At 33.6% G+C, this 18,078-nt stretch overlaps 1 protein-coding gene across 1 annotated transcript; it reads right to left on the minus strand.

Moving 5' to 3' along the window:
* Window positions 1-8,993: 8,993 nt before the first annotated feature.
* LOC125064419 (ionotropic receptor 75a-like) lies at window positions 8,994-16,843 on the minus strand. The gene is made up of 15 exons (XM_047671411.1): window positions 16,705-16,843; window positions 16,383-16,552; window positions 15,708-15,858; window positions 14,495-14,590; window positions 14,346-14,425; window positions 13,339-13,466; window positions 12,642-12,699; window positions 12,384-12,499; window positions 11,780-11,988; window positions 11,663-11,710; window positions 11,306-11,490; window positions 10,949-11,087; window positions 10,293-10,455; window positions 9,966-10,154; window positions 8,994-9,121 (listed from the first exon to the last, which is right to left on the minus strand). The coding sequence occupies exons 1-15, from the start codon at window positions 16,841-16,843 to the stop codon at window positions 9,028-9,030; spliced, it is 1,965 nt and encodes a 654-aa protein (XP_047527367.1). The 3' UTR covers window positions 8,994-9,027.
* Between the last annotated feature and the right edge of the window lie 1,235 nt (window positions 16,844-18,078).

The raw sequence follows: 18,078 nt of genomic DNA on the forward strand, positions 1-18,078 counted from the left end.
TTATATTTTTATATAAATGTGGCTTAGCAAGAATAAGTTATGTAAGTATATAATTTCGTATGTATATTTGTTTTATAACATTTAATTATTTGTTATTTTATACAAGTATGTCATAAATAATAAATATAAATAATAATTCTATAGTAAAACATAGATCAAAATGCGTCAACGCCTTATAGATTCAAACTTTCATAATTTTGTCTGCCAAGGTGGAATTTTTAATATTACAGTTAAGCAAAGAATGCTATTTTGTTACAGTGTCAAAGAATATTTTAATCTAAATTAAATGCCCAAAGTTAATAACAAATCTATCTGAGTAAGGATTCATAACTAAACATGACTATGAAAAATTGCTTTGGATATAACCTATATTTTTTTAAATAATTAGTTACGGATAAAAGTATTATTATGAGTATTACTTAGAAGATGCTACACATGACACCGTGGACATTTTGTAGGCCTTTTTCTAAAATTAATCCAGCGGCAGCCAATACCTACATAATAGTTACATTATATACATACAAACCGTCCTCGTTTATAGCTCTTTCTATTAGCGAAAACTGTATCAAAATCTGTTGAGTGGTTTAAGAGAAGATAACGGAGATACATATAGAACGAGAAAGCGACTTTGTTTAATTCTAGATATGAGATATAACCTTCAGTTGAATAGTATTTGGTATTGGTTTTTGAACGAAATATTTAATTTAATAATTTGGCTGAACTAATAATATTTACAGACATGCGGGCGTCGTATTATAAAGCAGCTGTGCATTATAATATGTGCTACACATAACGTTATATTGGCCACAGTCGCCTCACCTCATTATTTGAATTAAAGTAACGAGTAATCATAATAATATATTGGGAAGTTTTTAAGTATTAAACGTAGATAATCAGTATTCTGGAATGTAACATTACGAGTAAAACAGAAAATATTATGATAATCCCTAAATATAATAATCCTAAGTAGAAAATAATACTAAAACGGTAAGTTATTACCAGTGAATTAAACATCGCATGATTTGAGTGCCTTTTTAATTTGAGTTTGAAATAATAAAAGCATTCCGGCTAAATGCTTACATTTCAAAGAAGACAGTCGCTACTGATAACACGCGATTCTAGTAACCCAAGCAAGTGCTCAACTCACTAAAATTCTCCAGACTTGGAGTAACGCCAATCGCGACTGTTGAGTATTTAATGTTCTATTACTGTACTAGTTTAAGTTACTTTCTTCGTTTAGCTCAGATATTTGTTGAACTTTCAAAGTGTCAAATTTAATTTGTTTAAGTTTTTAAAGCATTTAAATTCAGCAAATAAATCTATCGAATTATATTTATGTAAAAAACAATTGCAGTTATATATTTGAAAACAAAATTAAATTATTTGACGTCCTGAAGATCGCTTTATAGAATGTCGGCTATTCTACTCAACTAGACTTTAGACTAGTCAACTGTGCGGGATATTAATGAACAAGTGTATGTGCTAACAAGAAGCACTTCATTATCTTAGTTTGATTGGACGAGACCGAAAAGAGATTAAGGGGCTAATTCTCCTAACTTATATTGGTTACGATACGATATTAGTGATATTATGAATGATTAATGTACCAAGTGTCCTATTTGCCAATTCATTTACATACCATAAACAAAACATTTAAAAATATATTACGTGCTTTACGATGACCAAGGCTCTAAACCAACGACCTTGCGATCTGCAGCATTATGACCTGACCATCATCTACGTAGCTGCATCTTTGTACTACATCCTTATTCAGACGTATAAACTGACAATCGTTGTGAAGTTTTACGTACTTCGTTTTAAATTTCAGCCTATTACTTATAAAATAGTTTAGCAACTACATTTTGTTAAAAGCGGTACAAAACTACTTACTTAAAGAACAAAAGTTTAACCTTTAATATGTCTTTTAGAAATGTATCCATTAATATAATGTCGCATGTCGTTTTTTTTTTTATTGAAAGGTTTTTTATTATTCTTTAAATCATCTAATCCATTATGTACTTACCATTATTAATTCTGCGTCCCTTTAAGGATACGGTCCTTTGATATTAAGAAACATTAAAATACAGTCCAACAAAAAACCTCATAAAAGTATCCGATGATAACGCGGCTTTTGAAGAAAGATTGGTCCAAACAACTCCAACAAAGCCTTTTTGAAGAACCTATAGATGGCTTAGACGTGAACCCTTTCAGTTAAAAGAGAGATCAATGAGCGGTGTTCGTAGCTAAGAGATAAACTGAAGCGATTTCAGATATAACAAATAAATAATATGTTTCGTTATGGTAATGTAAAACCTGAAAATTAAAACGTCTAAATCATGGCAGCAATACATCACTGCTATTAATACCTACTATTAAGTAACATTTTAATATGTCCGGTTTTTTGTTTATGAAATAGTAATGCTGACGGGCACATGGGCCATTTGATGGTGATCACCATCACCGTCGCCCAAAGACATTGGAGCCGTATGAAGTATTAACTATTCCTTATAAAATCAATGCGCCACCCAGTCAGTAGTTATCTCACACATCCTTCAAACCAGAATACAACAATACTATGCATTGCTTTTTGGCAATACAATATCTAATTAATGGGTGGTACAGTACTGTACTGTGCCCAGACAAATGAAATAATTAAATAAATTACGCTTCAAGCTGGAACATAACAGTAGAGTGTATTAATGTTTGGCGGTAGTATATGTACATATATGATGAGTGGGTGATATGTACTCAGATGGGCTTGCACAAAGCCCTACCACCAGGCATAAGATTTTTTTTAACTTTCTATATCACCGCAGACATGTTGCCTATGCCTCTGGTGTGTCTAACAATTATATTGATTTTGAGTAGATGTTTGATATGCCTGCATGCAGTTATTTCAGGATGCAGAAATTTAAAGATTAAAAACTTTATTGCATGTATATTATATAAACAAATTACAATAGTATTACTTGAGATAAAACTATTCAAATATTATGTATCCAATATATTCCTGTGAATTTTCGTTCGAGTATCTGTTTCATCTCCGTTCTCTTATAGCCGACGCCGGTCGGTGAGCATCAGATATGGTCGGAATCACAAATAAAATCCTAACAAAGTGAAAAGCTGACGGAGAGCTCAACCGCTCCTGCGTCGAACTTTTAATGTGGTGCGGTTTACATTTCGCGTCGTAACAGCCTGATTTATAACTTTGATTTATTACCACACCATAAGCGTTTTTGTTTGCTCCGTTTTGATATCTGTTAGCAATTTAGATTTCCAGTACAAATGGCTCGGGTCCTTAACCGCGACAAATAACAAATCCTACTTCTCGTGTTATTATTTGGACATTTTCAACGGTCACAATATATTCATGAACGATGCTACTGCTTGTATTATACAAAATGAATAAAAATTTACGTTAAACGGAAAGGAAATATTATTAAGGATGTTATTGAAAGTGCTAGTGTTAGTGGTTCAAATGTTATGCAAAAGTAAAGGTATTTATTTTAAGGCCATATATTTTGCATCTTCTCCCGTAAAGTATATCACAGTGTAAGTCAAAACAAACATAAGGGCAACTTGGTGTTAGTAAATTTAGCTGAAATACAAACAATTTCTTACATTCCCAATGCACGCCTCCCACGGGGTCCGATATGTTACATAAAAAGTCTCGTCTTTACAAATAACAAACTAAGGTTCCTTGAATTAATATTTCTTAAGACACCATAGTCTATGGGCGATGGTGACCACTTACCATCAGATTATCCTGATTGCCTAATGCACACTATTACTGTTTATTGGTGGCAATAAGGGCATTTAGATACCCACCACCAAGTTAATCCTGAACAAACTACCTCCGATATATAAAATCTGTACGGTTTCTTGTTAGATTATTCAATGGTCTAAGTCTTTGTTACCCATTAGGGTAGTACGTTAAGAATCCAGTAACACAAACAACACAAACACTCAAACACCGACGACCACACGTAGGCCTTTACAAATATTTGTCGTGATCAGACATGGGTCTTGCAATATCGATAGCCAACTGGCTTCGACTGCAGTAATCACACTGTCAGCAACGTCGATAAATATATGACACGTGACAAAAAATATATTAAATTAAATACTGTAAGAATTATAATTTTAACCATCCCTTACATCGCAAATGCACCAACCTTGGGAACCAAAATGATTTGGCCCCGAGGTCCAAAATTATATTTACTCATTCTTCAAACAAAAATGAAACAATACTAAGTATAGCTGTAAACTATTCAAAGGTTTTGGGATTTGACCCATTCCTATTACCTATATGTCTATTTACAGGTTTAGGTAAATAAAATATAACTTGTAGTGCTGGAGCGAGCCGCCTAGTTTTTAAAAGGCTTTATTAAATAAATAGACATAAAACAATGTCCCAATGAACATTTGAATTGAACTTTCCTATCATCCATTCTTTGGAAATGGATGAAAAAGTACTCAGTAACTCCTAAGATTAGCGGGAACCTTAAATTATAATGATCTTACAGTCAAAAGTGTAACTTGGATCAATAAATATCACAGGATATCACGGTCTCTTTTTAAACTCCGTTGACAAATTGTCTGTGTCCGTGTCCGTCCATCGCTCAGTCAATATTGACGGCGACTTTATGACACATAAAACTTTTACGTCCTGTCCCCATTGTCGAACGCATCGAATGAATTATTGACAATCGACTTTTTGTCATATTTTGATGTCCTAACGAAGCTTTATCAAAACATCCATTTCGGCTTATCTGAAGCGGAACTTATTTGAAATAGGAAACTTTATTTGATTTTCGGAACAATTACAGCGAAAAATATTGTTACAGTTACTGTTATATATCAAACCAAAACTTGCTTGACTCGCTTGATTAATAGTTTTTGCTTTTTAGTGTCGTAGGTACTGACAAAAATGTGTTTATAGACTTTTTAACCTCTTATTTTATTTTTAACTTTATACCATTTTAAATTCGATCAATTTGTGTATATCGACGACTGAGCATGCATTCCCACCACATCCGGTGAAGTTTCACTATTTTACGGCATAAATTTCCTGTTATCTTGGACCAATCCAGTTCTTTGATCTGCATACCTTTAGAGGTTTTACTCTACTTAGAACAACATACGGATTTCCAGTTGCGAAACTACAGAATTCCAAATAGATCACTGCGTGATCGGGCAAATTTACATTGATGATGCCCAATTACTAACTTAGAATAAGAGGAAGCAAACGCCTTCCAAGGGATATTTTGATGTTTCTAGAGCTTTGATAAGATGTTTGACATCCTTTCCAAAATTGGCGATAGAATATGTAATGATACCCACACTTTCTACCTAGGACTTTACAAAACCCTATCACTATATAATTTACCTCGATTTCTAAAATATCAATTAACGAGGTCACTTGTTCCATCGCAATACTTTTTCGAGTTACTAATGGAGACAGGTCAATTAAACCAACGATTTCTCTCAGATTTGCGTAATTTTTGAACAGATAGACTGAACCGAACTAGGAATGAAACAGGTAGACAACGTAGAGATTTACTTCATAAATTTGAAGACATAATTACTACTTGGCTATTCAATAACGCTGCAATCAATTTTCAATTACAAACCCAATACGCGCTCTATAGGCGAATACCTATAAATGGAATCCAATATTGGAGCGTATTCAATTAGCTATGAAAACTTAGACTAATACCAAATTAATTTGGAGATTCTTACGGCCCGCTAATTAGTTCGGTAGCGATGCGAATTTGCGTCTGAAATAGCAGTTTGTTAATTATGTGAGCTTTGGTCTACCGTTCGATAGGCATTGTTAAACATACACGACTCTGTTATTTTACGATAAGGGAATTTGATGTGTATAAATTTGATGTCTATAAATGTGTGATTATTATAATATGTTAGGGAACCCTAGTTCTTTATTTGTAATTACAAGAAAATAATAAAATATGCTGATTTAATTATTATTTTTTATTAATGCTAATTTAACATTTTGTTATTTAATATAAGACACCTACGAGAATCTAAATAACAATCGCAACCTTTTACATTTAATAAATGAAAAAAATGTTATTTAAATTACTTTCCTTCCCTTCGGGTAAGAAACCTGGATCATTGTCCTGAAATGCCGGTCAGGTTTAAATAATAATCATTTCGATTTTAAATACGATGACATAAATTGACCAACCAATGTTACCAAAGATGGTGGATGGGTATCTACCTATAAATACAGGCACAAAGAATAGAACAATTTAGATTTTATGGTTGACAGGGCACTGTGAGCGCAAGAAATGGTTTATACTTTGCTATAACAGTAATTGGCCAATGTATTTACTTCAAATGGAACACATTTAGTCGTAAAGCTTCCCAAAAAATATCTCGCCGAAATATACATACTATCAAACACTATTTGTCAAACAACGTAAGGGAAAACAAAATGGTTGAGAGCATTATAAACTTCGTGGAGTTTATCTTAACTCATCGTGTCTAATCTAACTCGACGTAAATGATTCTTTAAAATTAAATAAGAGATGCTCTATAAGTACATTCATCCTAAAAAACGTAATAAAGCGAACGAAAGACAAACAGCACACTTCCCTCACTTTAAGTAATATAAAATACCGAGCGACACTTCCATTTGTATGCAAATGCATTTGTCGACATCCGGGTACGTGTCTTTGTGTAACGTCATTACTAATATCTCTGACATTTAATTTTTGAAGACATATTTAACTGTCTTGGCGAGAACTCCCTCTGCACAATTTTCCTCGAACTGAATCTCCTCATTTAACTACACTGGAAAAGGTTTAGAGTAGATACGATTCTGGCAAAGAAAATTACAAGGAAAATTGTAGAAAGAATAATGACTGGAGTTGCTACAATATAATGTGAATATTATCTTAGAACTTTATTCAGTAAAGCACTACTAAAGAGTGTTATCTATAGGCTATGGAAATATCTATTCGCCAGTTTGTTCTTCTTGAACGCAGAAATACAGCAACGTATTGCTAATGAGGATTATAGGCTGGAGAATGATAAAATATGTTGTTTTTAAACCACCTTTTTAAATAGATAGCGTGCCGAAGTTTATCGCACTTTAATATCACGTAAATATAGATTTGTCAACCCGACATTGCGTGGTTATAGTAAAGACTTGAATATGAAATAGATAGAGACTGAAATGGCGTTTATGAAATTCGATTCTCTAATTAAAAAAAAAAAAACAATTTGAAAAGCAGGGATTTTTTAACGTAGCTATTCGATATTAATTGTACATATAAGTCTCAAGAGTGACATCCTTACCTGCACCGCTCGTGCATTTTGTGCTCCTTCGAAATATTTAGATAGTTTTGTTCTCGTACGTACAAAGCAACGAATTATCAAGTACTAATTATATTATAATAACTATTTCGGTCGTAGGTTTGAAGGTAAAAAACTTATCCTATGTCCTTCTTCGGAATTCAAGCTTAGTTCCTTTTCATAAAATTTTCATCAAATTCGGTTCAGTAGTTTAGCCGTATAAGCGTAACAGAAATACAATTAGACAGAGCTTCTGAAGTTATTACAATATAATATTAGAAGGGTTTTTGGTCTAAAATCGTCCTCAACTAAATTCCATAATATTGGTCAGGTTACAATTTTTAGTGATGGAAAATTATAGAAAACAATTGAAACCATTTTGAAGCGGAGCCGTGATAAGACATGCTTACCAAATTTTTTTTATATTTTTACGAAATGTATTATGAATATAACCACAGTGTAAGTTAGTGTAAATAAAATAAGCGTTCACTTTCTGATGTAATGTATCTACTTATTTATGTACAGGCTTAAATGAAATAAATTATTTATTTTAAAGTCTCGTTCAACCTTTCGGTGTCGTGAAAGGCTCCCTTTACATTGCATATTTAACTTTTATATATTTTTAAAATATTTCATCACTGCTAGTAATATTTTGGTAGAGAATAACAAGTACATTTTACCCCTTCTAAACACTTTATGATAAAACGAATTCTATATACTAAATCAATATAAAATTGATAGTCTGTTAAAAATAAATAAGGGCATTAAAATATTGTATTTTCGTTTTTTTAATTTAATTTTGCTAGAAATTGCCTTTATGTAGGTTAGCTGTCGCCGGTCTACCTCTCTGTATTCCTAGTCATTCTCCTCAATTACACTAATTGTTAAAATAATGTATATCATATTAATCATTGAAATAAAAAAACTATCGCTATAGTCCATTACGCTTCGACATCCCAATAAAACACCTATCGAAACCCGCCTTACCAATTATTTCGACCAAAAAAGCCATAAATACGAAATGATGTCCCCGACTCCGAGCTACCTTCTCAAACGTATTAATATACAAAAGTCGAGTGCAGCTCGAGCCGAGCGGGTGTATTCAATGAGGGCCCGGGAGTAAACAAGAATTGATCGCGTCATTTATAACGCGCGATTCAGATAGCCCGCCGACGCGCCTCCATTACTCACCGCCGCCGGCCGCGCCGCGCCGCGTCTCGCGTCTCGCGTCTCGCCGGCGCCACACGCGGCGCGCGCCCGCCGCGGCGTGCGTTCGACGTTTCTTGGTATGACGAAGGAGGAACAAGTGTTTCGCTTGAAATAGTCGGTACCTCCATTCATATTTTTTTATAAAAGCACACGGAAGCGATCTTACGAAGATACATGTTTATATGAAAAAAAAAAATTGAAACTAAGAATCGGATTTTTTCCCGAAACACGTCATATGGATTGAACTATAGATTTACTTTAAAATAAACTAGTAGCAAGTGATTGACAACAAAAATATCGTAATTCGTTCTGTAATGAGCTATAATTTTATTTTTTAATATACGACTACAAGCCACACACGACTATATAAATGAACGCGACGAAAACTAAAGTGATCTAGAAAGCGAAGCCGGCGAAACGCCGGCGATATGAGGACGAGCTTAGGTAGCCTTCCCCGTGGCTCGGGCCATCAAATATTTTCCCTTTATTGTTTTTTTATGCTCCCAGGGAATCGGTCCTCCGCCGTGCCTCTTGTGCGTTATGTTCGCGATTATTGAGCGCTCCTCCGACTTGTTTTTTGCCTCGGGCTCTGAAAATAATATTGATGAATTGTCTTATTACTTATCGGAACACCTCGCCAACGTCCGACAAAGGGATAGATTGAATTTAAAGTATGTCTTATACGGAAATATGGGCCTGTAAAATTAATTTAAAAAGTAAAATTAGGCATGATTTTATATTTTACTTCTTTAATTATTTTATGACATTTAAAATTTCAGTAACGACCTATAAGTTTGTTTTAAGTTCAGTGACACTCTTGTATTATCATAAGGTGATATCATACGGTTCATTCGAGTGAATGTTCTTTTGAGTGAATGATTCCTTTTTGTTTCAGCGTCGAATGAAGTCGTGTCTCTTGGAATAAGTTTAATTTGTGAGTCTTTGATCAAGGCGCTAAATAAAAAGATTAAGAAAAATGCGTTCGAGACAAAATGGCCAAATCCGAGTGAACGTTCACTCTGTGTTCAGTCTGTTCATTTTTCGTTCATTCGGAGTGGGAATGAAAGATGCCGAATGAACCGATCCAACGTCGTTGGATCAGTTCACTAATGAATTCACTCGGCACTTTTGTATTTAAAAGTGTCATTTTGAGTGAAAGATGCAAAATTAAAAATAAAAATGAACAAAAAATTAACCGTCTGATTCCACCTTTAGGAGACTCCATCTCGCCACTCGATGCATAACGCGTATACCCGCGGCACATACCCGTACGGGGCGACGTGTTTACTTAATGATTTTTTGATTTCGCCGTAGAGTACAAGATATATTATCAGTCAGAGGCGTTTCACTTCGAACCCTCAACCTTCAGTCGAACTCCACGCGTTGTACGCATTCGGCCATCGCGGCTAACACGAGTGCCATTTACGAGATACCTGTGCCAATAGATCTCGCACAGTAAAATGGCCAAGGAGGCCAGCGCCACTTGCGCGAGGCTGGCGAAGGCGGGCGCGGCCTGGCCGAGCGCCAGCGCGCGCGGCGTGCGGCCGGAGCAGCGCGGCGCGGGCCCGCCCACGCGCGCGCGCACCGCCGACGTGTGGCCTCGCTCCAAGAGGCGCATCAGGCTGTGTTCATTTCGAGATTTCAAATTTCAAACGTTTCATTTATTTTTTGATCGGAAACCATAATCAAGGGCGATCATTTCATTATAATAAACATTGGACGATATAATACGCTAGCAGAAAAAAGTACTGGTCGCTTACCTCCAAACGAAAAATTGTTTATACGGGCTCCTTTTTTGCGCCATTATGTAGACATGAGCGGGTGCCATCATCTGCAACGACCCTAGTTCGCATAACTCCTTATCTTCGAACGTCTTAGATAGGACCTGATACGCTGTATAGGGTTCGGTGTGATACGCGTAGTCTGAAAATAATGGTGACTTTATCGCTATAAATATGTTCAGAATTGATACTTTATGTAACGTGAACTACGAATACCTATCAAATATAATCATCACGCATGTATAGTAGGTAATAACATTATTTTGTAATATTAGTATTAATGGTGAACTTTTATATCTACAACATCATGTTAATAGGTGTTCACGACATCAAAAATATTCCATTGCCAATACTACGAGACAACGTACAACTTCTAGGCTCTCGGTGCCACATTCAAACTTCCTCTTATATACTCATTCCTTACTCTATCCATTCGCGTAACACAAAACATTCCTCTCAATATTGTCATCTCCGCTACATGCAGTTGACTTTCATTCATCCCTTTTGTGGATTTCATTCATCCCTTTGATCTTTCACCTCAACAACTGAGGTGAAAGATCAAAGGTTATTTTTTAAATATTTATAATGTACCTGTTACAGAATAAAACTGCAAATTGTTAAATAATATTTTTTACCGCCAGTTCGAATCAGATTTATTCCGGCTGCCGCTGGTTGTAGAAGCGCTGCTGTTCTTTTTGCCATTGTCACTTTCTTCATTCTCAAATAATCTTCCTTTGGATTTTTATAACCGCTGTAGTAAAAGAATCCGGGATTCTAAACATAAAAAACTTATCAAATATATAAATTTACTCTTAATCAGTAAATTTACTCAATCATAGTTTACACTAAATTTTCATAGCTTTTCTACCATATTTTTATTTTTATTTTAAACCAACTAAGAATAAGTTGCCTGTAATTATTGCTATGCTTTTTTAAGATTAGACATTATATAATGATGATGAGCTAATATTTACAACTAATCGGTTACATACATCAAGCCAACCCCTCGTATATCCGATATCTTCAAACACAAGTTCCAAATCACTGCTGACCAAGGCATCCATATCAGCCAGAGTGGGCGCCGCAGCATTGAGTAGCCAGGACACCACGCTGCTCGTATAGTAATTGTACAACAGCATGCTCATCATTCCTACTACTAGAAGAATTAAACGACGACCTGGAAAATTTAACAACAATATGCATCCTCAGAGCCAAATAGTCGCCAAAAATAGCCAAAAATCGGGATACCAAAGCAACTGAGGTTATTTTTATACTAAAAAATCTGCATGTATCGAAAGAAGACACTTAATATTTCCAGCTATAATATAACTCAATGTTTTTTCAGATACCCTGACTCGAAGTAGCTTCTTCGAACAACTGCACTCCGTCTTCATATGCTGAAACAAAAAAAGAGCGCTTAATAACGGCACCAGCTGCCTATTTAAAACTTTCCGATATATTTTTACCTTGTTGACAAATAACCGCAAATACGCTAAAAGTAGCATATAGACCCGGCTCGTCTCTGGCTTCCAGGACTGCGGCTATAGCTAATATCACAGTGCACGCCACGCACGCAATGATGGTGCACCACCAGACTCCGGCAGAGAGTGGCGTCAGGAACCGATTCTCATAATCTCCCACGCCTTTGTCCAGAATTAAGTAATAGAACTTTGTCCTACAATTATAATTCAAAATTGGATTATGTTTAAATTGTTTAATCCGCTTAGTTATTAGATAAAATTGTTTGTGTATCTCTTTAGGTTATTGGACAAGATGTGGCCTAAAAGTGTTCAAAGGCTGCTTACTATTTTATTTTGCTGGATAATAGTTTTATCGATCCAGAGTTTTCCTTACATACAACCTATATCAAACGCCCAATAAGACGAACAATTGAGAAAATTCCAAGGACAACCGAAGCTCAATGGCCTACCTTCATTTGAAGGCCTACCTTCAATTTCCGAAGCAATGTACATAAAAAATGTTTTGTTACGTATATCTTAAAACTAAATACAAATGTTTTAAAAAAACAGTTCTTGAATTGAATATCCAAAGAAAATACTAGTGATTTACTCTAGTCTAGTAGCCGGTGGAAAGAATACGTCCACCCAATCCAACCACTGTGTGAATATCCTGGCGCAAGTGCACGAAATGTCTTGCTCGCCCCAGAACAGGGAATTGGTGACCGCCTGCAAAATAAAATTGAATTTTATCTCTCTAAATGACATGCATTCTCAGCGTTACTGCACTAAACTATGCAGAACTTGAAATGAATATTTTAATATTTAATTTTTTGTTTAAGAAAAGTCTGTGCATAGAAGACGATCTCACCAAAGTAGAATTTCGTTTTGGAGAACCGATCCAGCGGCCGGCGATCGTATAATTGAATCTGGTAAATAAAATATAAATTATTTTACATTCATCAATTAATCTTACTAAGCGAACCTATGAATTTGATCGCACTCATAATTTTGTCTTTATCCAAGTTTGTATTAAAGTATTCGTTTTTGCGAATACCATCTGTATTCGCAAAAACGAATACTTTAATACAAAGAGTGATTGAGTCACTAGAACACACGTACACAACACCTTCAACCCACGAAAGCGGTGCACTAACAACGTAAGAAACGTTTTACAATTCTTACAAATGTCTTCGGGCGGAGGTCTTTGCCGCCAGCAGACACCAGATGGTAAGTTTGCTTTATTGAATAAAATGCAATTGCTACAATATAAAATGTTAAGAGATATTCTTTAGTACATAGATTACACTGTTCTGACGAATCATATCATAAACCGGAATATAACAATCTAAATATAAATTTATTTAAAACATATTCGATCATTTTAGTTTCAGCCCATTGAAGTTCATTATAACGACACGCACCGATTAAATTATTAACTTAACAAACAAATAAAATATTAGCAACATGAATACTACTGGTCCAGATTCCAACTCACGACTGTCTTCTTCGCCCATTATCAAATAAAATATTTATCTTAATCAATCTTAATTTAAAGATAAATTTACCTAAAATTATGCATTTCTTTAAGCACCCACAGTTGCTGGGTGACAATTTTTGTCATCACCGACACGCCGACTGTATAGCCTAGATCTGATAACATTTCTGGCTTGAACACTTTAGGGCGGTCCAAAATCTGTAAAATAGTCTTGTTAATAAAATCAAACTAAAAAGGGTATATATATATATTGATTAGTTAAATATAAAAGTTACATCTTTACTGTCAGAAGACGTTTCAATTGAAAGTGCAAACGTAAGAAAAAAAAAATACAGAAATATGTTATATGAATCATAAAAAAAAAAACAGAGTATACTTTACACTATTATATATAAACAATATTAAACAAAAATATTCTTTATTCAAATGGGGTTTGACAAGAACTTTTAGTAAGCAACAGTAATTTTATAGAATTGTATTTCACGTAAAGCTACCACCGGTTCGGAATGTAGATTCTACCTAGTTGTAACTCCTTTCAATGCAAGGTTATGTCAGTTACATAATTTTTTTATATAATATACCCTGCCTGAAGTCAACAAGAATTAGCTCCACGCTTATATATTGCTATATAATATAATGTTGAGTGATCTGTTATTATTAATGTTATTTTAAACAAATGAGATGAATCTCTTGCCGGTTCTTCTCGGTAGAATGTACATTTCGAACCGATAGAAGCATTACGTTTAATACTGTTATATAAAATGACTTAAATGATTCAAATGTGCTTGTGAAAGCCTACTTGAATAAAGTATATTTTCATCTTGATTTTGAATTTATGAATCGGCAAAGTTGAATACAGTTATGTTCACGGTTATATTATGAAAATGTCTAAAATGTAAATATTATATCTGGATCTACATAACATAAAAAACAATTGGAATGAAATATTAAAACATGAAATAGTTGAGTTATACATATGTATGTATATGTAATGTTGAACACATTGTTCGTATGTGATTTTATTTAAAATATTTTCACTAAAATATGCGAATATCGGTATAATAACATTGAGCACACCACAGATATGGCTCGCAGCGTCAAATTGTGGAAATCCCAGCGATCATAATATTTGAATCCGCTCAACGAAACGTTCAGACCTGAAATTGTGTAACACGAATCAGCACCAAATTCCAAGGCTTTGAATATTTTATCCCGGTATTATTTACCTCCTCCCGGACTCCAACTCCCTATGAATTTCTTCTCCAAATCGTTACCTTGAATCTTACCGAAATTAAACACATCTATCAAATCGTAGTGTTCCCCTGCGAAATAATTACAAATGATAATTTGGAGTCGTATCCTATCTTTAAAAACTTCTTTTTTTTATTACATTTACCACATTCTATTGGATGATATTTATTTATAAAATACCAGCGACCCGCCCTGGCTTTGCACGGGTGTTAAAATACTTCCCTTTTCCTTCAGATACATACATTTAAGGAATAAGTACCATAACTAAGGGTGAAAACATAGCATAATTTTTTTATCACTTTTATCTCACCCACACCACAGTTATTTTTTTTTTTGTTAAATACGTTTTTAAATGTAATAGAATAAAATGAATAAGAACTTAAATATTTTAGTGCGCGAATTCAAAGATTCATGAGTAATAATTAAGTTTCTTTCCGAGTGAAATATCACAGAATAACTTTATATGGTGATATCAGTATCTTATTCAAATAAATGGTAAATTACTTTAATATGTAAATACTTGTGATCTTTGAGATAGTTTATTATATTTACTTTAATCTAAGCATATTTAATACACATCAATTTTTTTTAGGAATAGTTAATGAGCATTTATTGTCAGAAAGTTCCTAGTTCACTTGATTTCTATTATGTACTATTATTATTATTTATATGTTTTTACTATAGATAATATAGATCAATATGTATTTAGTAGATACTATGTGTGTATGTATATATATATATTTAGAGTTGTATATACAAGTATGTATACTGTTATGTTTTGTCAATTATTAATTACAGCCTTCATGGTTTTGTGTTTGACCTAAAGGTTGACTGTCATGCTTCAGGTATTAAGTCCACTTTTTGTCCCATTCACTTTGTGATGGTCAATAAAGTATTTAAATAAATAAATTTATACCATTGTCTATATACACTGGAACTGGAGAAATGAAAAATATCTTCGCTCCGCCAACTTTTAGACTAGTCAGCAGGGTTGTTAAATGTTATGTTCCTTGTTCTTGTAAATACTTAAACTATTCAAACCGCAACACTACTATACAAAGTATCGCTATCTGACGATAGAATAAAAGGTAATTTTATGGTCTCTAATTCTAAGCTTTTATGGCTGTAACATGCATGTTCACACGCTTAACAAATTGAAATAAATTAAACTACTCCTATATAACATACCCTTATTTGTAGCAACAACAACGTCAGCATCGACACTTAGATTCATCCGTTTTAAAATATCCATAGATGTTTTGTTTTTATTTCCATTCGATATCTCGTCTTCCAAGATAAGCCACATGTGCATTGAATCAAATAGCGTTTTCTTGGACGCCTGGCGGACCCAAAATATACATTAGTTGATCAAGTATCATATATAATAAATATAATCTGTTCTATCTAAAGTGAGAATGAAAATTGTTAATTAATATTATTTTTAGTTTCAATATTGTTTATATAAATAGTTACGTTTGCTATTTTAAGATATGTGTTTTCAATAAACGATTAAATTACAAGCTACGTTAAAACAATAATACAATATCAAATGTTATGTATTTTTTTCAATTTGTTCAAAAATAAATAGACGATATATTTAACGTTATGTATTAATGTTTAGTTCAAAGTATAAGGGCACATTAGTACCACAGATCTCACCCAACACAAGTTTTTAAAAATAATGCATAAAAGAAATTAAAAAAAAAATCTATTTTTATTTAAAAAAAACCGCATCTATTTTAATTCATACTTGAATAGTTGTTTAAAAGTAGGTAAAGAAACTAAAAGACATCCAACTTGAAAACTAATTTCGATACATTATTTTGTAGAGTAACTAATTCCAAGTTGTTGGACACTAGTCACCGTTTCTAGAACAATCTCGCTATTGTCGCAAGCCCACTCCAATAGTACTCCGACTGGAGCGATCCACTGCAGCAAGATAGTCTCGAGTTGCTCATCGCCATTTTTATCAATTAACTGCATCGATACTCTTATACCTTTGTGCATTAAAGCATCTATCTTCTTTTTGTTATCTGTAAAATATTATTGATTTTAACCTGGAGTATTCCAATTTCAAACGCTTGATCGTTAACGGATAAAGCGATTAACATGCGTACATGATCTCACACTATTCTATATATCAGTCAGTTGATATGTATAACTATTCAAATATATAGGTACTTACTGACTTTTGATCCACATGTAAAATAGCACACATAAGGAGCATGCTTGTTGGTAAAATAATCAACTGCAACACTCGACGCCGCTGGAGGTAGTAAGGCAAGTTTCACAATCAAACACGCCACCATCACACGCCATATCATCTTATACAAAATTCTTTAACAATTGAAACAGTACCACTGATTAGGTGACAATCCAACGCGATTGGAAAGAGAACAAGATCAAGGCGCAACTAAGCATGCTTTCAGAAGCAAGAGATAGTGGTAACTTGCAAACTCTCGGCTATAATTGAGGAATTTGCTAAGGAAAAGTCTTTTGAAATTTCCTCGGAATTTGAACTTAAGATCTCGATATATGTGCTCTTTAATTTAGCCACTACACCAAGATGACAAAACTATTTTTTTTTAACAAAATCAAATCGCGTAATTTTATATTTCACGGAAGGTGTGTATTTCAAATGTGAATTCTATTTGTAAATTTGAAAGCAACAATGTAACTAAATTTATATTATTTCAACATATATATGTACATTAATTAATCAGCAAATATTTTTACAAAGCAATATATACACGAAACGTTTAGAAAAACGATATCGATAGCCGAATATAAAAATGAAATGATTAGAAAGGATCTATAATAGTAGTAGTATAATATTCAATCAAATAAGTTTTTATAAGTATCGTCGAATCATTTTACCAATCATGTAAATTTAATTTTATTTAATAAATAAGCTAAACAATATATTTTTATTGATTAACACGCTTGCTGTTCAAATTTAATCGTATAGAATAAATACACATCATTGGAAAAAAAAACTCTATTCTTATCGATTTTTCACATAATTTACCTTTCCAGCAGGCGGTAGTAAAATATTTTCACTCTTAAAAATAGACGATGATTTAAAAATGTCTTAGACTGTCGTTGAAACCGTTAACCTCAAGCTCAACTAGGGAGGAAAATATGAATATTAGTAATTCCTAGCATTGATAGTAGATGTTCAGAATTATATATGTACGACTGTACGTACTTGAACAATCCTTGAAGACACGCGATCAACAAACGACTGCGAAACTTTCAGTAAATGAAATAAAATTTGCACAACCACAGTCGTTTTCTTGTCAATCAAAGACACTAATCGAATATAATTTAAACTAAACATATTTGAATTTAACTTAGTTTTACTGAAAAATAAAATCTTTGTAAAGTTTTACACTTTCGATGGTTCTCGAGAATTGGCGACATAAGACAGCGTCATGTCGTTTGCCGAGATGGCCCAGTGGTTAGAACGCGTGCATCTTAACCGATGATATTAGGTTCAAGCCTAGGCTTGCAGCACTGAATTATCATGTGCGTAATTTGTATTTATAATTCATCTCCT

This window comes from Vanessa atalanta, chromosome 5 (genome assembly GCF_905147765.1).
Source record: "Vanessa atalanta chromosome 5, ilVanAtal1.2, whole genome shotgun sequence".
NCBI lineage: Eukaryota > Metazoa > Arthropoda > Insecta > Lepidoptera > Nymphalidae > Vanessa > Vanessa atalanta.

Bases quoted from the DNA above. Each gene is read 5' to 3' on its own strand.
- LOC125064419 (XM_047671411.1), bottom strand. From the start codon at position 16,843: ATGATATGGCGTGTGATGGTGGCGTGTTTGATTGTGAAACTTGCCTTA. The intron at 12,700-13,338 runs GTAAATTTATCT...TTTATTTACCAG, and splicing joins AAAGAAATGCATAATTTTAG to ATTCAATTATACGATCGCCG. The intron at 10,456-10,948 runs GTAAAAAATATT...CATTATTTTCAG, and splicing joins AAATCTGATTCGAACTGGCG to ACTACGCGTATCACACCGAA.